Consider the following 24,480-nt stretch of genomic DNA (forward strand, 5'->3'; position numbering starts at 1 on the left):
CTTTAATCATAAATCCCGACCCTTTAAGCTCTTGTTCCTGCCGGTTGGCATTCGTAGAATCGCTGTACATTTGGTCCGACCCAAGGTTAGAATGTGAGAGAAAGTCCCACAGGCATCTTCTCTGCATCAGCCAGGCTGCAGGTGGTTTTTACTGTCCATCTGATTGGCTGATGGACCCCAGAGTGTCAGGCAGGAACATGGGAAGAAGTGATGGGTGACTCTGAACCTTCTCTTGCCTGGATCCCATCGTCTCCCATTAACTTACTTGATTATCTGTATACCTTTAATCTAATAATAAATTGATTTCTTTATGTCTTTAAAGTGCCTTTAGAGTAGATCATTGTGTAGACTAAGCCTTTCTAACTAAGGGAAGCATAACATAAAGGGAAAACTGTAAAAAAGCTAACTTTTTGGAAAAAACACTAAGCTTTAATTTACTTTATTTTGTAAACTATACTTTGCTATGGTATTTTGCCTTTTATCAAAGAGGAGCTCACCTTGCATATGGGAAGTGCTACAGGGTGAGGAGAAAAAGCTGCACTAGTGCCTGTTTCTGTGTTCTACATGAGAACCAGAAAACTCTTCATGAAAGGCACAGCAGAGGCACTAATCGATGGCGGCTAAGGGCAGAGGGGCCGAGCTGCGTGTCATATGAGTGTATTTGCATGCGTACAGTGTGTGTGTGTGTGTGTGTGTCTTGTTAATTAACAAGATCATGCAGGGTTTATTGAGGAGAGGTCCTTGTGAGTTACTCGACTGACTTGATGAAACTGCAGGAGGATGACGAACAGTTTAGGAACGCAGTCCAAAAAAAAAAGTTCTGGTTTACCGATGTGGCAAATTATATCTCTGGCCTCAGTTAAGATCTTTGTTCTTCCTTAGTACTGAGGCATTATGGTCTCAGCTACATTTAATCAGCATGCTTGCAACAACAGCATTGTAGACGAGGCTAACTGTTAAGTGTTGAGTATTTCAATGGATGCTACAAGGCACTGCTGTAGTGTCTTGACTGTAGATCAATTAGAGAAAACAACTGCCTAGGTTTCGCTATGAATTGCACTGTGTGTTAGTTTATAGGGTTTTTAAGAAATGGATAATCAAAGTGGAATGTCACAAATCAAAACTAAATGTGTTTTATTGTATTTATTGTTACACAAAACTTGAACTGTTTATGTGAAGCTTCCCTCTCGAATGTCTAGGATTTGAAAGACATTACAAGATGGAAACCGTTGGACGCAATCGCTGCTTCGCAATTTTAATGGCATGAAACTTAATGTGATAGCACTGTAAATGCAAAGGCAGTGTACTTTTATATTATAGGTGTTTTTATCTTTATTTTAGACTTAATTGATTTCATGCTATTATATCATGTTACAAAGGAAATCAAGATGATTAAACTGTACATCTCTGTTGCTGTTACAGTTTCCCTCTCTCACTGTTTCTTAGCAAAAAGGATTGTGTGCTCAGAGGCAAAAAAGTTTTACCGTGAAATCCACTTCAGTGTCTTATTTTTGACGTTTCAATATCTGCAACAACACTTTAATCTCATGCTGTTAAACTACCATTTCATAATTCATATTTAGGTACTAAAGCAAACTAGACAAATACTGCAGAAAAACAACAACAAGTTTGCCTTCTTTTATCATGAAATAATTTATTACAACTGCCACATTTAACGTTACTCTGATGGTTCAATATTTTTCTATGTTTGAAGATAAGGTTGCTTGTGCCTTTTAACTTTGAACTTGATTTTCCTTACTTTTTTCTACTCGGTCTGCTCTGAGTGGCTTTCATTTTTTAAGACAATAAATGTTTCTCAAAGGCTCATGGAGAATGTTCACTAATGCGTAGTTTTTAACGGTTTAGGTTTTCTACGGTCATGACATTTGAGCAGTGCCTTTTTCTTAATGCAAACAATTCAATGTAAACATATTCAACATTAATTAGCCTGAGTGAATTTTTTTAATCTCTTGATGTTTGGCCTCCCATTGTGTTCTGTATCTATTGCTCGGATAGAGTTGGGTTGATTTAAATGCAATAATAATACGTTTGCGAGGAAAAATGACATTCTTTACGCTTGTGAGCACACAACCCTTGTACCAGCCCAACATTTGTGTGTTAAACAACAATAAAGGGTCACTTATAATAATTACTGTAATTATCCATGGTCAAGTTCTTAATAGAGGTTATGGTACTTGAGTGTCAGATAAAGCGTATAAGCTACTTCTTTTTTTTTCTCCTCCTTTTCAATTTTGAAAAGCCCTTTTGAATTATGTGTTTTTTATGAACTCTGAACATTTTTTTCTCGATTAGTGTTGTATGTGCAACAAACAGTAACACTTAGATACATGTGTCGACTCATATTTTTGATTGCCAATTGTTTTTATCAATTTTATCCCCAATGTTTGACTAAAAACATGAGCTTAAATGTGGATTTGGTTTGATTTATAGAGATGTAAGTGACATGTTGTCCCCATGCCAAAGAGTGTTATTAACATCTATTGGATTGTCTTTGTTTATCTTATCTTGTCCTTAATTTGCAGGTTGTTTTGTGCACGTTCAAGAAAGGTCATTTATATATTCAATGTTAAAACACATTTGCACAAGACGCTCACTTTTTATGTACAGTATGCCTTTATATTGTATCATATCTGATAATTTTCTATTATTTATACAAGTGCATGTACTTAAGTATTAAATAGTCTAAAGAACTGGGTTATTTTAAAAATGTTGGAATAATACTTGTGTGTTCTGTTTGCCTGCATGTGTGTAAAAACAATGTATGAGTGTTTGTAAAACTGTGTGGTTGTATGTGTTTTTGGAAGGGATGCTCTAATCTTATCATTTAAAAAAGTAAGTCATTAAGGCTTCAATCAATACAGACATCTGTTTTTCTTGAATTCAAACTGGTCAAATAAAATGGTGAGATACTACCAGACGTCTGCAGGTGGGCAGTGTGTAAGTAGCCTGCCACAGCCAAGTGTTAATGAGTTGTTGCCTTATTTGTTAAGGTTTTTGTATATAGCACGCTAATAGGTATGCAAGTGAAGGTTAAAACTGAATAAAGTCAGTTGCTGGGAAATGTTGTCCGGTTGAATTTCTAGCCTGTAGACTACATCCGGTTCTGTATTTACCCGTGGTGGATTGTATCATGTTCTCCAGTACCGTTCTGAAGTAGTTAACAACTTTGAGGTACTTTTACTTGAGTATTTCTGCTGTTTTAGCCTGTATGCATTTAACACTATACTACTCCATTGCCTGACAGTGTTTCTTTTTTAGATTAGGATTGTATATACAAAACACTGCACATTTGTGAAATATTAATTATTGTTATGGATTAAATTACCCAACGCAACACGAAGTATCTTAAATTAGCTTCACTTCAACTAACTTCAAAAGAGATTTTTCCACAGTGATTGCTAGTTTTCCTCTAGCTAAGGATCAGAATACATTTTCTACCACTGTTATACTGGTACCCATACACGGTATTAAGAGTATTTGGCGTCTTTGGTTGAGTACATTTACGACGTTTGAATAATGTAACTGTTTAGGAGTATTTATTATGTTTTTAAATTTGAAAAATTACTTTTTTATCAACACTGACATATGTGTATATGTATAAATGTTTATACACGTATATATATGTATACATGTATGTGCATATATATATATATATATATATATATATATATATATATATATATATATATATATGTATATATGTGTGTGTGTGTATATATGTGTGTGTGTATGTGTGTATATATATATATACCATATATATACATACATATATTTATATATATATATATATATATATTTATAAATATGTATTTATATAGATATGTTTGTATGTATTTATGTGTTTGTAAAGTTTAAAGCAGTTAAAACGTATTAAATTCATTTTGGGGGGTTATTCCACCCCTAGAGGCAACTTGACGTACGTCCGCATGACGCACGGTGGGGCACAGGTTTACGTCAGGGCGTCACAGCGCGACACCTCCCCCTCCTCCCCCCACAGTCTAGCTGGGAAGAAAAAAAAAACTTTTTTTTTTGTATCGGAGGAATCAACAGCCGCCATCTTGACGCGGCTCAGAGTCGGGATTTCGGGGGGAGCATTAATTTTAAAAACCGACCGTAGCTACTCAGACTGGGCTCAAACGGCTTTTTTCTTGCAGAAAATCGAAGTGTTAATCTTTCTGATGAGATTTAATGCAAACATTTGAGGATTACGTGGGTATTTATCGTCTCGAGAGCCCACTGTATATTTGATTTCCCTTTTAGCGAGCGCCGATTCTCGCCGTATCTCCGTCCCGAGACGCTGTATTTACCGGGAGACAGCGACGACAAAAATAATCCACCTCATAGAAAATATTTTTTGAATTTTGCTCTTTTTATTTAAGCCCGAGCTATATTTTATGGCTGTTCGTTTCGACTGCGAAAAAGATGATTCTGTACAGACGTGAATCCGGCGATCTGCGGAGAAAAGGATTCGCTTACGCCTTGTGTAATATTTTATGATTGATTTTTATTTATTTTCCTCGAACCTAAATAATTTTTGGACGTAATTATTGAGGATAATTATGTGGGTGTTGGGTGTTGGATTATCATGGGGTGATCTTCGGCGGCGAAGCGTGGCGCTGTTGCCTTTCTTTTGAAACATTTTTCTCCGGGCAGCATTTTGCTAGTCTGCCAGTCAAGAAGAAGAAGAAGAAGAAGAAAAAAAAAACTAGACACATTGCTCCTTTTACACGCAACGTAAGGAAAAGTTACCAGTTATTACGAACCAAAAGCCGACAAGGGGGACTGATCCTGCTGCTGTTTTCCTGCATCATCATCCATTCATAACATTTGACGACCAGGATGGCTGACAATCTGCTGGATGTCGGACCCCCCACTGCAAAGCGACCCAAGCTCAATTCACCTCTCTCAGTGTCAGATGGCCCAGGTAAGGACAATACGTGTTGTTGTTTTTTGTGTGTGACTTACTGACGAGGAGGATGTGCTGACTTGCAGTGAGAGTTATATGTATCATGCTGGCACACTGTTCAGTCGTGCTCGGGATGTATCTACCTTTTAGAGGAAAGAGCGACGGTGAAGTAGCCCAAACCGATCCGCCACTTCATTTGTGCTGTGCAAATATCACAGATACACTGTTATAGCTAGCCCCGTGGCCTGTGGGGTTGTCTGATTTAAACCTGCAGCGGGTTGAAAAACACACCAAATTGCAATAATAATGTAAAAAGTGCAAACTCACTCCCTCTTCATCACAACCGGGAGAGTATGCTTCCAACTTATCCGTCTTCAAGGGTTAACAATAAGTTATAAAGCATAATTGTGCATTGTAACTTCAACCAACAGAATATCGGAGACTAAAACGTTGACGGTCCTCATGCAGGAGTATTGTGTTGTTTTTTCCCCTCTGACAGCTTTCTGTAATCATGCCGTCCTGAGTGGCACCTGCACGTATATATTAAACGAACATGATACAAACACATATTTGTTCTCACCTCTCGATCCCTTTTGTTTCCAACTAACCAGCACAGAGGGACATGTTGCCTCTGGGTTGGACTTGGTGTGCTCCTCATTGGCTCCTCAGCAGTGCAGATACGAGCACTCATGTTTTGTCTGATTAAACCACTGGGTCAGTCTGACACTGAGAGCTCGGTCCTTCTTTCCTTCAACACAATGCGTGGATGACCTGAGTTAAAAAGTATCTGGGGGTAATACAATAGGAAGATTCAATGTGTTTTGTACCTACATCCAACTTTTCAGCAGCCATTATGATTGGAGAGCAAATGGGCATCATGGAGCTTCTGAGCGTACTGAAAAAACGCTGCCATGTTTATTATGAGAAACTATTCCTGGGTTTGCATCTTCACCAGTACAACAACCTGCAGAGATTTCTGGGAATGTTGACCTTTTTAAAAATATATATATATATATATATATATATATATATATATATATATATATATATATATATATATATATATATTCTGACATTTTGTGGCCAGCAAATTGCGTAATTGCGAAAAAATAGCAGCTGATGGTATGCCACCCTCTGATATAAAAATTGTCAGCCTGGGTTGTATGTTTTCAACACACACAACGGTAAATGGTGTCATGCTGTTTTATGTTCCAATTTGTGCATGTGGTCAGTGGTTGATACAGAAATAGTTGCATGTGCAGGATTGTTTTATGATGAGTTAACTATTCGTAATCATAATAGATTTATTCTGCCCGATGGACATTTTCTTACAGTGGTCATTATTTTTTCTAGTTGTCAACTATTACGCAACAGGTGCATTTTTGGAAAACTTCAACTGTAATATAAACCCTTCTCACCCATAGACATTTGCTGGCTTCTCAAAAAATGGTTGTTTGCTGTGAATGAGAGATGAGCCAATATTAAGCAACACTCTCAGACATTGTTTCGGAGTGAAGAACTACAAATTTCAACCCCTTAACACCCAAAGATATTATGTTTTCAAAAATGTCAAATGGACAAGATTCATTGCATTCAGACTGAGTAATACTTGATTGAAAAACCTAGCACCAGAACTCCACGTTTGCAGTTTCTCCGAAACTAACCAGTGACTTTCTCAAACTTTAACAGAATTTTGGGCCTCTATTTGTCCCACCAGGACTTGTCCTAACATGAGCAAATTCATTTTGTTTTATAGATAGTGACTTTGGGAATGGATAACTGCTGATGCGGCCTGAATAGTAGACTCCGCAATCACACAGGTTCTACATGAGAAAGAGGTTTTAATGTCTCTCTCAGTAGAAACTTGGCAAAGGAGGTGCGTTAAATGGCTGCACTAGATGTCAGTGTGCAAGTTTAATATGCAAGACAAAGTGACAGGACAGGTTCTTAAGAGTAAAGCCGCAACTAACTATGTTTTATTGTCGATTAAGCTGTCATCTACTAATTGTCTATAAAATCAAATAATATCATCCATAAAATGGAAACATAATCCATTACTTTCCCCCCCACAGTGTCTTGAAATGTTTTGTTTTGGCCAATCTATACAGTCCTAATTCCCAAATAAAACCAAGTCCATTTAGATTTATTCTCCCAAACGTTCAGGCTGGTCGGTCGCTGTCGTGAATAATGGTTATCAGACTTGAGGTTATATTCAATTCACCCTGTTCGCTGTGTGTGTGGAGGAGCTGAATGAGCCTTGTCTATGGTGAAACTCCCGGCACGGAGTGCAGACAAGTGGACAGTATCAAGCCCCCAGGAAAAGTGCCGGGCTCTCAAGCAAATTGTACATAGTGGCTGAACGATGAAATTACAATATCCAGGTCCCTCACGTGATGCCATGGGGCCCAAAAAGACTTCCTCATAGACTTACATTGGGAAAAAGACTCAGCGGATACTTCAAATCACCTTCCCAGTACGAACACTTGAAAAAGTAAAATGCACTTGTGTGAATGAGCCCAAGAACAAGGCTGGACCAATAACTGGCAGGCAGAGTTAAAGTAAATGCTTGTTCACTTGCTTTATGTGCTCCATAATGCAGAAGATCTTATTTTCATATGAATTTTACACTCAAACGTCAAACTTTAACTTCAAAGTTATAGCTATTTTATCATTTAATTGTTTTTCACTAATACACTACATGTATTATACTTATTTTTCCCTATTAGCTTATTTTCTCATTGCAGAGCTCCTGTCTTCCTCTGTTGCTCTGTTTCCAGCCTGCAGCGCCTGAAGCTTTCCTTAGGGAGAGCTTTTATCCATTCAGATTTCACCTCTATGGAAGCAGAGTGCCTCAAGCTGGCTTTTGCAGATTAAAGTACACGGAGAGTGGGCGTTATCGTTGATTGTCATAGTCTTCAACCAATCAGCGCCAGCATGCTGGCACTGGACGTATGATTGGTCAGTGGGCCAGCGTGACCTTTAACATGCGCTGTGATTGGTCAGTGGGCCAACGTGACTTCTGTCAACAACAGAAAGCTACCTTGCTGCTAGCAGAAGAGTTCAGGCTGAAAGATATGACATGTTTAGTGTTTTGCTTGTTTTAACACTCAATGGCGGAAGGAGGAGGAGGAGAAACGGACTTGGTGGCGGATTTACTTTATGCTTTTCTCACGGAGGGTTATGGACATGTTTGGCAGTGACGATCCTCACTAGCGTCCATGAAGCACACCAATAAACTGAACAACCACATTATTGAACTGTTTGTTAACAAAGAGAGGCGGATGGAGCATCTGGTGAGTGAACTGCTTTTGCTGCTTTTTGTGTTTTTCACCCCAATTGGCTCTCTGCTGGCACCCACCTCCACAGAGCTAGCTCGCGAGCTAGGCTACCTCGCGCCGTGGAGGTGGTGGGAGAGCACTTGCTGCTAGACCTGTTATCCATCGCGCCTCCTCTGGTGAGCGTGGTGGCATTGTCGGTGGGTGCCGGCGGAGAGCCAAGCGGGGAGAGAGGCGGCGCGAGGTGGACATCAGAGTTTGGCTGCTGCTGCGGAGAGGACCCTGTTTTACAGTGAGATCACTCGTGAAGGGGGTTTGGGAATATTTCACGTGAATGTTGTACCGTATGTCTCTGCAACTGCTGCTAAATTTAGAATCGGAAAAATCCACATATCGGGGGGGAAGTAGCTGCTTTTACGGTTGGTAATATCGTGTGTGTGTGTGTGTAAGAGGGTCGGAGCGGGTTCCTGTCTGTACATCTTGAAGGCCGTAGTCTGAAATTGTTGCATGTTTAAAGATAAATACAACCTAACGTGGTGTCAATCATGTTTACACACAAACTCCGAAACTTTCGTCTGTCATTTAAATTATCGGAATAGTAAAAATGTTCTGTGTGTGTGTGTGTGCGTTGTTTTAGTGCCGCAGTTTTGTTGGATTGTTTTGTCATGTTTCGTTATAACTAGATGTGACTGGTTCTTCTTGATGTGAACTACATGCATTGTACGTTAATGACGCAGCATCCCGCCATGCACGTATTTATGTATACAATATCAGACGGCACAGAAGGCCTAGGTCGAAAATGCATGGCCCGCCACTGAATTACAGGAGCTTTCACTGGGCAATAAAGCCGCCCTACACCAAGACCGACTCCTCCCCCACCGCTGCTCCCTTTCTGTCTCAAACAGAAAGGGAGTTGACATACACATGCACAAACGCATGTATTGAGTAAGACGTTGCACAGTGTCTCTTGTAGACCTGCTCTCTTTGAAGTCCTGGATGCAGTTCAGGCTCTTAAGTATATTGAGAATATTTTAAGTGCCAGGCTAAAAATGGGAGGATAAGTATTTTTGAGTTTTATTGTTGTTGAAAAAGCCTTAATTCTGAGCAGATCTGTGAACCTGTAGCTTGCATCTTTTTTCTTGTGCACACTCCACAATTACATTTACTTGGTTTCTGTGAATTGGAAGTTTACTCCAATCAAAGTTGGAATCAGATCATTTGTGGGTTGGATATAAATCTACAAAGACCGATTGATTTCGGGTGGCACGTGGATGTTACTGTATAGTTTTTCCTCTGACCTGTAGATGGCTAATCCAGGGTAGCCTGAATGTACATATGTGCATTTCATATCTCAACCCACTTTAATAAAATAAAAATCAAGTATTGGGTTGCTTTTAAGATTCAGTGCATAAAGGCAATTATTGCTTTTTTAAATTGTTTCAAAGGGTTATCATGACAATTAACCCTAGTTGGTTTGGCTTACTTAGTAATGTCTGTTATTGGTAAAGCCTTTCCATTATTGGTCGTCTGACGGATAGCAAAGATGTTTCTCTCTGCCACATCCAGCCCACTGTTCACTAAACTGTCGCTCATAGCCACAGATTGGCAGCCTGTCTTTGATGTTTATGTTAATGTGTGACAATTCTTTACGGTGCTCTGGTCTTGTGTCAGTATGTGCTTGCGCCTGTGGCCGCAGGCCAATACAGGGCTTGTTTTCATTTGTGTGGCTCGGTGGGCAAATCAGTGCCAGAGATGAGAAATGGGCAGCAACTACCCGCCCTACTGTTCACCTGGCGGGGTTTCCTTTTCCTTTGTCTGGCATGTGTGTAAGATCACCAACCCCTGGTTGAGTATTATTCAGCTGCATTAGCTGGCGTCAAGTGTTAAAACGTTGCCTTCCACCAGCGTGGCAAAGCAGTGGCAGACGATACTCTGGATCTGGCTAATCTGTCAACTGAGGTGGAACTGATTGAGATGATGAGAGCGGCGGGTGGCAGTGGATGCCGTCCAAACAGCCCGGCCTTGCAACCCTCCTCACCTCTACCCCTTTCCTCCCACTGCGTCCAACTTTAGTCACACAGCCCCAAGATGCTCATATCCTCTGGAAATAGACTGTACATTTCAGTGTCTGACTGCAAGAGCCCAATAAAACCGTTTCCGCCCTCTCAGATAGTGTAACTATAGAAAATGTTTTTTCTTGTCATTTTCTCTGAATAGCTGTGGTCTTCATACACACTGTGCAACAAATCACTGCAGCCCCAGCTTTACAAGTGCCACTAATTCTGTACATCTTGAAGTAATCAAAGCTCCTCTTATAAAGCACCATATTAAAAGTTTTACAAATGTACTGCCAATCAAATGTGTGGAAAATGCCGTGTTCCCTCAGTTTTTAAATGAGACACAACATTTTCACAATTTTGCTGTTAATTCTACCAATCTGATGGTAAAATAATGTATCCATCAAGGTTTTCCTTTGTTCATGTTTTAAACTTTGAAAAGTTATTTCATAGAGGCTCAACAACACTAGCAATAGTTAATGAACCGTTTAACTGTTACAAATAAGATTACGAATTTGTAGCGAAATAAAAGCAAATATTAAAAAGCTGCTCAGAACTCAGGAATGGCTTTTCACTGAAAGGATAACTGATCGGATGTAGCGCTAAAGGTCCACTTTAAAGGTCAGCGCACCTGAAGTGACCTTAAGCCAGAGTTGACTAACTTTGGGGCTAACTCCCTTCGCAATAATCAGCAAGTTGCAGGTCGCTGGCACTAAAACTAACTGAATTAACTTTGGTCTTGAGGAGTTGTATCATTTATTCACCAACAAATAGGCTGCGCATACACTGCACTGGTATGTTCACAGCTATAACTATGCTGCTCACTACACACGTGCTCTATCTCTCGACCGGACACTTGCTAACGTTGCGACAGACTTGCAATACACTGCCTGAAACCCTGACAGAGTAACGTTATACCAGGCAGACACACGGCGAACAACCTCTCAGCTAAACTAATTGATGTGGGGGCGACTCACTGGGAAAGTGGCTGCATGAGTCCGCGAAGGCAGACTTTATGATTTTGAAAAACAAAATCCCATCCAGCGCTACATCAGATCACTGTTATGGTATTTCTCAACACTGGAGTGTTGAAGAAAAAAGGTGTAAGTGAGGTTAACTTGTGACCAGATTTAACATGGTTTTGATGCAATATCACCACTTTTTGTAGCTTGTGTATAAAAATATACCAAATACTTTTGTAGAGATGCACCGATTGCAATTGTGTTGGCCAATTTCAACTCTGATTTTCTCTCTAAGAACTATCAGTGTTTCCCGTGCGTGTGCATGTGCACGCTGGACCCAATCTAGGGGATACAATTTTTGTGTTTTTAAACTAAAATGCATCAATCTGGTGCACTTTTAGATCAAAATTAAGAGTCTAGAAATATTGTAAACCATTTTGTGTTCAGGACTTTCAATTTCAGAAACAAACTAAAGCCGGTCACTGTGCACCGCTGTGGAGGATATGCGCATGAAGAGGGCCAAGCCAGCCCACCCGTTGAGTGTAAACATATTTTCAGATCATTATGAAATGTGCTGGTACAAAATAGACTTGCGAGCCACCACAGTCTAGGTCATTAATGAGAAACGCTGACTATAATTGACAACAAGGCTCCAGAACAACTTTGTTCACCACTGTAAAAAAATTAAAATAATGTTTTCGCCGATCCGAGGTCTAGCGGCTCTGTCGGGCTGTACTTGTGCACCGCAGTTCTTGTAGGTTATTGCTACCACTGCTTAGCTTAGCAAGTATGCTAACATTCACTAGTTGGCACTAAACATGTAGCCGGTTCGATCCCTGGTCCCATAGTTTGCATGTCGCAGTGTCCTTGAGCAAGACACCGAACCCCCAGTTGCTCCCTGGGTGCCTCACAGCAGCACACTGCTCCTTAAAATTGCTAAGGATGGGTCAAATGCAGAGAATAATTTCCCCAAGGGGATTAATAAAGGATACTTTCTTCTTCTTCTTTCTGAAACTAAAAGTTTTTTCTGTATGTTGCAACAGCAAAAGTGATCACTACATTCATTACAATTAATTCTGATTTCTAAACCAAATTCCATGGCAAGCCGAGTGATAGCTGATGACTCAGAACCAGGCCTAGATTTTCATAATTTAATGGGCAAGGCCACTTGGTCTTTTGTGTTGTCAATCGTTTGAGGACACAAAAGCCACATGCCAGGGCAGCAAGGCCATCAAATGAGGAAATAATTAATTTAACTTCAGGGTGAAGGACAATTTGATGATGTATAGGTGCTAATATAACTGTTATCATTTTTTTGTTTTGCTGTACCCAACACACAGATGCACCCAGTGTCAAACCGTCATAAACTACTCAGTTTTCCAGTGGTTCACACCTGGTTCGGAGTCAAACCTACAACTGGTTATGTGCGCAGTGCGTCACTTGTAGCGTTGTAATGGTATACGGGTATCGTGGTATACCGCTGTAATAAAATTGACAGATATCATACCCTGTAATTTGCTTATTTATGGTATTGACATAAACAGACATAAATCTGTGTGTGTGTGCGAGTTAAAGGCACAGACGGGAGTAGTGTAACGGTCCATTGTCGATCTGTGGATATATTTTACCATATTATGTTCACATGGATATTAGAGATACATTTTGACCTGTTTGAACTAGCTCTAAGACAATTATAAGCATCATTAACTACTGACAAGATTTGTTTTAATCCATAAAAATACAAACTTTTCTTATTTGAATTGTGTGTTTTTATGAAGGGAAACAAAACACGGTAGATTTCTATAACTAAGTAAAAGGAAAAAAAAACATTTATATACAATTTTTATGGTTTACTTTCGAGCGGTTAAAATAATTTTTTGGGACGTGGGAAAAAAGAGTCTGTGGCCTTGTAGACCAGCTGTATATCAAACAACAAGACGATCTATATCTGCCAATATGGATCCTCAATGATCAGCAATTTGTATCGGCGGGGGGAAAAAGTGATCAGGGATCTCTAAATGTTATATATATTGTTGCGCATCGACAGTTGTTAACTGTTAATCAATTGCCATTTCTTTTTTTAAGCTCTGATATTTTTAATGTAATAGTTCATTTGACATGCTAGTACTGCTAATGTGTAAACTAACATGCTTCAGTTATACAACATATTAGGTTCTCAACCCTTTAAGTAACTAATTATTGTAACTATTGACACAAACAGCAATAATAATGGTGTAATACCGTGACACCGAATATTTTGCCACTGTGGCTGCAGGGTATACGATTTTCAAAAGGGCATCAAGGCCAGGCGGAAGGGCAAAAACGTACATGGCCGCTGTGGCTGCTGGTGAAAAACCTGCCCTTCTCTGAACTATAAATGTCAACTTTGCGGTGGCCTTTGAGTAAAATCAGGCAATCCACAGGGGACCATACATTATTTAAAATATCTTTGGAATCTATACATTTCTTTAATTTAAGTTTTGACCATTGTGTTAGCCCGACAGACCGACATTGCCAACCTTAGAGCCACTCATGTGACTTGAAATGAATGATCAACGCTGAGGCAGTTAACTGTGTTTCAAAACCCTATTTTCTCTCGATGAATTCTTGAGTTTGCAACATGTTGAGCTTTTGAAAGGCAATAAAAGTGAAATTGCTAAATGTATCTTAAATGTGCATTTCTTTGGAAATGATTTCCATGTCAAAGCCCTGGAAGATGCCATTATTCTCTAAGTAAAGACCCTGATATTACCTAAGATAATATGTTTGTTATTTTAGATTGTTATCTTAACAATTTTATATCTGAGAGTGAGTTAGTTTTTTTTGTCATACTGGCCATAGTCCACCTTATCTCTTAGTTTGTTTTTGATTTTCCAGATCCGTTTTTGTTTTGCAGCTTAACGTCCAGCATGTACTGTTGGATGTTAAAGGCTGCACACTGACTACTTCCCCATGTTTAGCCTGGTTCATTACAAATCTAATATGTCCCTTCAGTATTGCCATTATAGCGTAGCAACTTTGCTCCCTCTCGCTTGAGGAGAGATGGGCGGAGCATCTTACCTCTCCATCTCCATCCTATCTCTCTGACTCTGGAAAAGCTGCAACAGCCTGCTGCACAGCCTGTTATTATTTGTCAGACTGAAGAGTCTAATTGAAGATGTCCATGTCGCTGTTGAAAAGCTTCGGGTGAATTACAACTGGCAGCAGCCATGTCCTCTTCAGGTGAGAATAGTGTGACTCAAGTGTTGGGATTCTGTAGTTAGTGGATGTTTCAGTTGTCTTGGTATGTGATTGCTTGCTGCTGGATATGCTCATCACACTCTTGTTGTATAAGAAGCTAATTCAAATGGTACTCTCAGCCTTTTGAAAAGAGTAGCCATACCCAAGGCTCTTTCTCTCCTTCAGCTAGCTTTTTTCGATCCGCTGTATCGCCACCTTAACTTGTTTGTGTGGTTTCAATCTTGTTACTGAATAGTTCTCGGGCAAGGCACAGGTGCTTGCTCTCAACTGTGCACCGTTCATGTCTCTTGCGCTACTCTGAGACTTGTTGCATTAACCGTGGGCGGTTAAAGGTGGGGCACTCCATTTAAAGCATGTGGCAGCAATAGTCAAGCTCTCATTAATTGCACTGTAATTTATCGATGAGGGTTGGATATCTGTTCAACATTAAGTGGCCCCAGACACTGAGCGAGGCGTGTGTGAGGGTGTGGCACTCGCACCCTCACGTGGAGGACCTTAGCATAGAGGTGTGACTTGAACGGCAACCCTCATTAATTTTCTATTAATGTGTTTGCTTTTTCTTTACAGCCACAAGAGTGTTCACAGTTACAGCACACTTTTGTCCTTGACTGAGCTTTTTTAGTGTACATGTACATTCTTCCATGTATGCGAAGACATATTTCTACAAGTTATGTGCTTCGTTTCCAAAATGTGCACGTGATTTTAGTTTTGAATGTTGCACAAATACTTACAGAACTACACATGTACTGTTTAGTGCAGTGGTTCTCAACCTTTTTTCAGTGATGTACCACCCGTAAAATATTTGTAGGGGTATTTTTGGTTGAAAAAAAAGATGTAATCGGTGTCTGATTTAATATATAAACGTTAGTTTATGAACTTAAACTTATATTTTATTGAATAACTATTAAGGATTTTTGAAGGAATTCTAATTTTAAATATAAATAGTTATTTTTGTTGTGCCTTCACCTACCCCCATTTGAGAACCACTGGTTTAGTGTATTATATTGTCATATGCCAAATGAGCCTGCAGGCTCACTTAAGGTGGTATGACTTTTAAGGTGGACCATCAGAGTTTAACCTGAGTTAAAGTTGTGTTGAGGCCAACACACCTGCAAATGTAACCTGAGTGGTGGAAGCTTTGTGCGCTGTGTCAGTGTCAGACTTTTGCCTGTGTGTTCTGAGCGAGGGTTCATCTGCGTACATGTACCTGTGTGCAGAGACACAGAGCTGGTGTGTTGTCTATGTATCTATTTATTTAACAGTTTACTGTAAGGATATGGGGAGTATACTGTATATCTCTATTATTATTTATTACAAAATAATGTCTTTTATTTAAGATTTCAGGTGTAGCACGTCTTCCGCTGCATTATACAATGACATAGCCGACCGTTTGTAAAAATAAAATGAACTTAAATGAAATGGTCCATTTTCTTTTTTGGAGATTTTATCATTTTTATTGATAGATAAATCAATAGAACATTTTGTCCTAGTTGATTTATATGGTTTGATACACCACTTAACTGTTGGAAACAATTGGTGCTTTTGGAAATGTAGAGTTCTTTCACACCCAACATGTTCTTCTATAAAGATGTTATAGTTGTAAGTGATCTAACGTTGTGTTTGAATTGAAAATGTAATTGCTTTTAAGTCACGATCACAATGTTGGGTTCAGCGGTTGACTGTTAGTCAATAGATTTTTCTACCTATATCTGATTCTTGGTTCTTTGTCCCTTTTTCCTAACCTTTATGACCGGTACAAGGCAATGCTATGTTACAGTTGGACTTAACCTTAGAAACATAGGTAATTTGACCTACGTGGGATTATTTTGATTGTTGATTACTCTGATTATAATGATGATTGAATATATCTTCTAATGAATGAATGACACAAATACATGAGTTCCTCTGCACTTCGTGGTTTACAGCTTCTGTCATTGCTTTAAAGAGGAAGAGTCTGTGATGAAGGCTAATTTTTTTTCCCCTGTCTCTCTCTTTCGTAGATCTTGTGTCTCTCTTTGACCTGGAAAACGACCTTCCAGATGAGCTCATCCCCAATGGAGACCTGGGAATGGGAATGTCCTCTAATGGCGGTCCAGGTGGAGGGGGACCTGGTCTCAACTCCATCGTCCCTGATGCAGCTGCCAAACACAAGCAGCTGTCTGAGCTTCTGAGACCAGGAAGCTCCTCCATCTTGGGAAGTGTTCTCAACTCTGCCAGTCCCCAACAGGGAGGCATGGTGGGAAGCCAGCTAGGTGCTGTGCTTGGTAAAAGTCCACTTGGGCAGGGTTCTCCCAATCACCAGTCTCCCCAAGGCCAGAAAGGAGGTAACACGGCTGGACAAGGCAATGGGGGCATGAGCTTCAACCAGGCCATGTTGAACAGTGGGCAGGGCCATGGGGTCATGGGCCAGACGGGACAAGTGATGAATGGGGCTCTGGGACCAGCAGGCCGGGGAAGACCCGGCATGCAGTACCAAGGCCAAGGAATGCAGGGGGCACAAGTGGGTGCTGGACCTGGTGTTGGAGGCAGTGTGCTGGCAGAGACTCTCACCCAAGGAGGGCCACAGTTGGGCGCACACAACTCGTTGAATGCTCAGCAAGCTGGAAACATGAATAAGGTGAGGTTACAAATTCAGCTTAATTGGTCCCACACTCACATCTGTTAAACACATGCATATCTAACAACTGCACAGTCATGTGACATTTGCATATTTAATTTTCACATGTCCAGATTTTTACAATTTTGATGCAGATATTAAACAGCTCTATCTCTATGTATGTTGCTGTGAAAATATCTCCTTCAAACAACTGGATTTATTCAAGCCTTTCAAAAAAACATTTTACGAGATTACATGTGAACACATCACAATTTAACCGAGCGAACCTCTGTTTTCGTTGGCGGTTAGTGGAGCTAACACCATAACCATATACGTATATATTACGTGTATAAGAGACCGTTACTAGCTCTCCATCTGTCAATTTAAACACAGATTGGTTGTTTATAATGTAACATTATCAGAGATCGGCGACTAGAAAAGCATAAATGCCAATGTCCTGATTGTATATTTTACTAAATATTTGCGGATAACGATTATCAGTACAACTTTATGGTCCCTTACAGCATTACTTTGAGAGACGGTGTTTGGTGTTAGGAAGTTAAACGGGTCATAATTCCCTTTATATATTGTATATTGCTGTGTCAAGTCTTTTGCCAAAAACAAAATTTTAAGAGAGATGTGTGAACAAAAGCGAAGCGAATTTTCGCAACGCTTTTCTGGCGTGAGTTTAGTTGCTCGACTATATGTGGTTAATTTGCGTCATTTGCGCCGGAAAGGGGGCGTGTCTTATCTCTGTCGCTTATCTCCGTAAAAACAGTTAACATTTCTGCCATCCACCATGGAAATAACCACTAGTTCTGCTTTATACTTGATACAAACATCAAACACCCTCTTGTCTGGGTTCATAATATGATTGCAATGCTTTTGGTGTGGACGCAGCATAAGCCATATATCTTGCTTGTCCTCAGTTATCTCCCTCCTCCCTTTGTACTGATTTGTTCTTCTACCTGGGTCGTCCTTAGGAAGCGGTCACCCAGTTTATGGGGTTTAATCTGTAGTCAAGTGCATCCGTCTTGTTGCGTCTAACTTGGCCCACCAGATAGTTTTGATACCAGATGTGGTTATTACCTCATTCCTATGCCTCACACATCTGAGAACAAACGATACAAATGCAACAATAACTGCATATGAGTGAAGGTAGTACTACACAGTTAATCTTTGTTATTATCGTTTGTGAATGAAAAATACTTAACATGATGGGCTTTATTATGAAGTCTTACTATGAAGTGCTCGATTTAAGAAAAGGTTTCCCTGTGACTAAGATTCTCGGGGCTTTGTGGTTGGACAGGAAACCAAAGTTAAACCAGCACCCTAGTATTTCAACAGACCTTGCCACATAAAACAAGCCCCTCCTCTCCTATACAGACGTATAGAGCTTAGGCCCTGCCTACATGTACCACAGTGTTGTGATTTTATATATGGCTCAAAAACGAGTTGTTAGATGTGTGCCTGTGTATTGTATTCTATACAATACTGCATTAACATATATGTCCTTTCTTTTAATGTGACCAATTATACGACAAATATTTAAAAAAAAATCTGATCCGTTACAATATTCTCTCTATAATTGTCTTCTATGTGGTTGTTTTAATTACCTTTTTTTTCTTAACAGCTCTTCATACATCGGACAAATTGCCCATTTCAGTTTTACTTCTGTAAATGCGCTGCATTTCAAATAGGATGCTAATCTAGTTCTCTGTATTGCCTAACGAGCCGCACAGCTGCAACGATAATACAATGCACAAACGGGTTAAATCGATCATTCAATGTAGCTTCAGTGTATGCGCAAAACGGGTAACTCTCTCCGGTTCACCAGCCTGCGAGAGTTATCGGCCACAATGTGGAATGCATTGTCGTGGACACGTGCAGCCGCTTTCCCAATACGTCTCCTAGTTTAGCTACCAAGGTGTCAGCTGTCAGAGTTTCCACCGTGTATGTGGCGGACGCTGAGCATGAAGTTTGCAGTAACGTTATAGATGTGAACTTAGCGGTGCAGTGTATGTCCAGTTTGGGCTATATGTCGGTGAATTAAATGCTTCAGCTCCTCAAGACCAAAGTTAGGTTCCCATGTCTTGAAGTGAACGGGGTTAGCTCCAAAGTTAGCAACAGCTTTGCCGGGGATCACTTAAGGTGGGCTGATTTTTAAGGTAGACTGGCTATTCTCATCTTGGTGCCAATCCACTCTGAGTTTTTAAAAAGATTACTTAAAAAGAATGGTGGAATATTTATTTAATTTTGTAATCAGTCAAATGTATCTTTGTCAGTTAACGGTCAAACGGTTTATTCTTAACATCCAAAAGGTATAAGAGAAAATGGGACGAGACTGGAACAATCAAGAGATATTTGCAGGTATGGCAGTTATATTGGCGAGCTTAGGCGATGTTGTCTTGCAGATCACAGATTCTTGTTATTAGTGGTTTCATAATTTCTTTTCTTGCTTCTACTTATTGGCCAATATAAGTACTAGACTTGTGCAAGGGATGGAACGGTAAGTTCTTGACTATAGCCGCAGGAAGAATACAGATTTCACAGTTCGGTGATGGTTTCTGTTTGTTTAAGAGCCTTTTGGATGGAAAGATTTTATTCAGATTTTAAAATGAAATGATTTATTGTTCATTGTATAATATTTATTTTGGTCCTGCAAATGGGGTCAACAGTTTGTGCTATAAACACATTCAAATGTAATACAAACAATTGTAAATTGGTTGGTTAACATGTGTAGCATTAACTAAAACATTATTTATTTTTTTATATAATCGTTGGCAATTTGAAGATTGCATTCTATTACAATGCAAACAATCGTTAAGCCGTCATTTTTACAGACATCCTGGATACTCCACTTGATCTTGGTATGTCACATTCCCAATTTTTGCAGCAATGCAATGTCCTTTTAGATCCCTGGCCAGCTTAAGGCTACCAAAAAGCCTCTACACATATGGCATTTGTCCCCTTACTCTTTAAAGTGCATACACTTAGAAAAAGGTGGCAAAATTATAGCATAAATTAAAGTTGCATTGAGTAATCACTGCATCCCGAGTTCATACTCCTAGTCAGCAGATAGAAATGATGTACAGGTGAATAGTAACCCGAGTCTTTTCTGGTTTCAGATGCTCATTGTTTTCGCTTTGCATTCTTTTCCACCATTTAAGTCTTCATGTGCTAGTATTCACCCCCACAAACTCCTTTTTCTTCCCCCTCTTTACCTGGCATATGACGTCTCACTCTGGGCCTTTGGCCTTTTGATAATGGAGCAGTAAATCATCTTTAGAAGAGCCGGTCTAAGTGTTTTTGTTGGGGTGGGGGAGGAAGGTTAGAGGAAGAAACAGAAAAGGACATGCTAAAAAGAGGGGGGAAACTAGAGGCCGACAGTGCTGTCCTCTTCCCTTGTGACAGTCCTGTCGTAAGTGCGGCCCATCGAGTGGGAGAACCCGTGTGAGAGGAGGATGAGGCCGTGCTCATGTGTGAATCGGAGGGAGGCAGCAGGCCAGCATCTGTGTGTTTCTGTGCAGCGGAGCCTGTGAGGGGGGAGGGGCAGGCGGCAGTGCAGTGCTCTGCTCAGCTGTTGAGCAAGCTGATCTTTCGCTCATGTCCCCTCCCTTCTCTCTCTCTTTCTCTCTCTCTCTGCTGGGCTGGGCTTGCTCGATCTGCCTGAGCACTGCCGGCAGTCGGGAAACCTCCGCGAAGCAAAGCAGGCTGCTGCTTATGGCCACCGTGCAGAAAGAAAGAAAGAAAGAAAGAAAGAGGCAAGCAGCAGACAGATGCACGCTAAGGCCACTGAAATAGATTTCTTCCGAGGGCCTGAAAAGGAAGCCAAATATGACCTTTTCTAGGCTTATTAATAAATAAAAATGTATTTTCTAAAGATTTTCGTAGATATGAAAATTAATTTTATTTTTAGTAATTAATTTTTTTCAAGAGACCTTAAGCAGTTTTAGCCTTACGGTTTTGTGTTTTGATGACTTTTTTTGCAGCATGGAAAACGATCGGTGTACAAATGTGTTGTATTCTTCCCTATTGCTCCCTCTCCCAGGAACAAAAAATACCAGCAGTTCAATAAATCAATAATGTGGCTTTGTAGAAATATAATGTATATAAAAATTACATTGATCCTCCGTACGGTTTAAGACTTTTAAAAACATCCTCTCGACCGTATGTGTAGTTCAGTTGCTTCCACCAAGACCAGTCTATGTAACCTCCTCAGGGTCCAATAGTAAAGACATCCACAAATTCCTTGACATTGTATGAGAATTGCCACAAATTGGAGCCCATTTATAATCAAATTAAACACCCAAATCCCTTTCCTAAATGCATTTCAATGCTTCCACAGTTTTATGTCCGACAATACCACTTGATAATATTTGGCCCCCCTCATTAATTTCGATGGAATTTCTGCATTCAAGCAGAGTTCATGTACAAGATATCTACTGTGATGATGTGCAAATTGTCTGACCTCCCTCTGTCCTGATTGTCTACTGAAGATGGGGATGTCAGGAGGTCCATTTGGTCAACAGTATGGTCAGGCCGGGGTGCAGCAGATGGGGGCAGCGGGGGTCAACGCCCAACAACTCCAGAACAAGACCGCCCTTTCCAACAACCTGCCCCAATTCCCTACTGAGCTAAAGGGAGCTGGAAGTGTGCCAAATCTGGTGAGTGTCCCTTCTGAATCTTATATCTGTCCCCGTCTCGTTTTATGGAATTATGTATCTGTATCCACAATATCAATGTGTTGGACCTGTCGCCGAGGGGAAGATGTAGAGCAAAAGCATAGATGTTCATAGGGGCATTGATGCTGTAAACATACTTCTGCTATAAAAATACACACTTATACAGTGTATGTCCTGTTTTGAACTAATGGACCCACAACCGAGGAAAATTGGGTCCATTCCTCGGTTGCTGGGTGTTTCAGATTCGAGGCTGTTCTGAACAGATTATCTGTCAAAATTACCTTTTATAACTAAGGGGTTTTCAGACATAATCTTCAAGTTTCTGACTGGATGTCGAGTTTGGGTATTGCAGGTTTCTGCACAGTATTCACTTGCTGTTCCTTTTCACACCAAACGCGGTGCAAATTTGACGGGCGAGTAAATTACATGCAAAGTCAATGCACAGGCGAATTTTTGCGAATGACGTGGGCGCGAACAGATTTTTACAAATTCGCGCGAGTTGAAATCTTTTTTGCCAAAAAATTTGCGTGACGTTGAGTTAAGCCAGTCGCAGTTCCTGGAGTCGGTGAAATTCACGGAGCTGTGTGTGGCTACGGATGGTGTTATGAACCCAAACACGAGGGCGTTTGATGTTCCGACGTTTTTGGGACTTACACAACAAGTATAACGCAGAAATAATGGTTATTTCTTCCCTGGTCAATAGCGAAAATGATGGCTCTTTTCACGGAGATAAGCAACGGAAATAAGCCACGCCCCCTTTGACTTTGTTTGGTGTGAACGCAGTAGGGCTGCAACTAACGATTATTTTAATAATCGATTAATCGGTTGATTATTTTTTCGATTAATCGATGAATCGGATAAAAAAATGTTTTTATCAAAAAAGCGTTCATTTCCAACCCTTTATTCAAAAACAGAAGTGACAGTGCAAAACATCTTCAGAAAGTGCACAAACAGGTTGCTCCTTGAACATCCTTGAGCTGTTAATTAAAACAACAAAATGGACCAACACTAAAAACATACACATCTATGCTTTACATCTGCCAAATGTGAGCCCTTTTTACTGTAATTGATCCCTCCAGAGGCTGCATTTACATACCCTGCGTTATCAATATGTATGAAATACTGGGACAGAGGGAAGCTGTACTGCTCCATATAGAGCGGCCTCTTCCTTAAACTTCATCACGTTGTTGGCTAAGCCCAACTACGTGATTTGCTTCATTCTACTTTGAGTAAAAAATTTTAAAAAATCTGCAGCCAGATCCGCCGGTGTGCCGGTTTAACGTTAACGAGCAAGACTGAACTGTAACGGAACATAACGTAACTTTAACGACAATACACAACCCAAACACGTTAGCTAACGCGATAGCAAGCTGACTAGCTTCCATTAAAAACAAGTTTGAGGAACATGAAGACGCTGATTGGCCAAGACTCGACTTGTCAAAGATCTTCTATTTTTGAGAACAACACAACCTCAGCTTTTCTCGTGTCTCACTCAAATCTCAGAAACGCTGGCCGGCCAGTTGCTCTGCTCCGCTTTTTTTTTTCTTCTCCGCGACTTATTGCTCGGCGTAATAATCGCGCGACACAACGAATCGATAATGAAATTCGTTGCCAACACTTTTGATAATCGATTTTTATCGATTTTATCGATTCGTTGTTTCAGCCCTAGAACGCAGTATTACACTACGAGATTTGTTTCAAAGAGATCAAGCTGACTGGGAAGCGTCATCAGCGGGATGTTGCGTACTTGTAACATGCTAATGTGCTAATGAGCCATGCTAAAGTTCACAATGACTAGAATTATAAATTGTGCATAATGTGTCTGTGTCATTTGCAAACTCTTTTCACCCCAAACAAAGCACAATATTATTATTATAGTTCTTAGAAATAACATCTTAATTGGCAGGTCAGACTTTTAAAATGTTTTTATCTGCCAAGAAGATTCATATCGGTGCATCTTTAATACTATCCCTGAGTTTAGACCTCAGTCAGGCCTAAACTCCAGCACTCTTTGCCCATACACAGAGTGAGAGTCTTTAAAGGTAAACAGCCTGGAGCTATGCAAATATGTTTGAAGGACAGGAAATGGGTCTAATAAAGACAGGAAATGCCAGTCCCTCAATTTTGAGAAAGTTAATATTAATATTTTATAGATGTTCCTTGTTTACTAGTTCCCCTTTGTTCTTAGTGGTTTCACTCTTCTTTTTCATCTTTAGTTTGTACATTTTAACTTCCCATCTTTTCTCCTTTTTCTTCTCTGGTGTCTTCATTTTCATTCCGTTATTTTTAATTTTTATCCCACATCGCTAAGCCCCTCCCGTACATCAAAGTATTCTCCAATTCATTCTCTCTTTTTGTTTAGTTTTTACTTTCAACCCGGAAGTCTAAAATGAGGAAAGTCTGATATTCTGATCGGTACCTAACCTGTGTTTGTATGGCAACCAGTCCCAGATGCAGCAGCAGGTAGCGTCGGTGGGCATGGTCCCCGGGTCTGGTGGCGGGTCAGCGGTCCCAACGGCTGACCCCGAGAAGCGCAAACTCATTCAGCAGCAGCTGGTCCTGTTGCTCCACGCACACAAGTGCCAGCGGCGGGAGCAGGCCAACGGGGAGGTGAGGGCCTGCACTCTGCCCCATTGCCGCACCATGAAGAACGTCCTCAACCACATGACCCACTGCCAGGCCGGCAAGTCCTGCCAGGGTGAGTGAAATAAATATGATGAAAAAATATATCTTAAATC

At 40.3% G+C, this 24,480-nt stretch overlaps 1 protein-coding gene across 1 annotated transcript in view; it reads left to right on the forward strand.

Annotated features, from left to right (window-relative positions):
- Nucleotides 1-4,724: 4,724 nt before the first annotated feature.
- The window catches only part of crebbpb (CREB binding lysine acetyltransferase b), a 37,364-nt gene continuing 17,608 nt past the window's right edge, over nt 4,725-24,480 (forward strand). Inside the window, exons 1-4 of the mRNA XM_079233621.1 lie at nt 4,725-4,945; nt 16,462-17,078; nt 21,557-21,724; nt 24,194-24,440. Coding sequence (XP_079089747.1) covers nt 4,861-4,945; nt 16,462-17,078; nt 21,557-21,724; nt 24,194-24,440 — 1,117 coding nt within the window. The 5' untranslated portion in view covers nt 4,725-4,860. The remainder of the gene's footprint in view (nt 4,946-16,461; nt 17,079-21,556; nt 21,725-24,193; nt 24,441-24,480) is intronic.

This window comes from Taurulus bubalis, assembly GCF_910589615.1.
Source record: "Taurulus bubalis genome assembly, chromosome: 17".
Lineage (NCBI taxonomy): Eukaryota > Metazoa > Chordata > Actinopteri > Perciformes > Cottidae > Taurulus > Taurulus bubalis.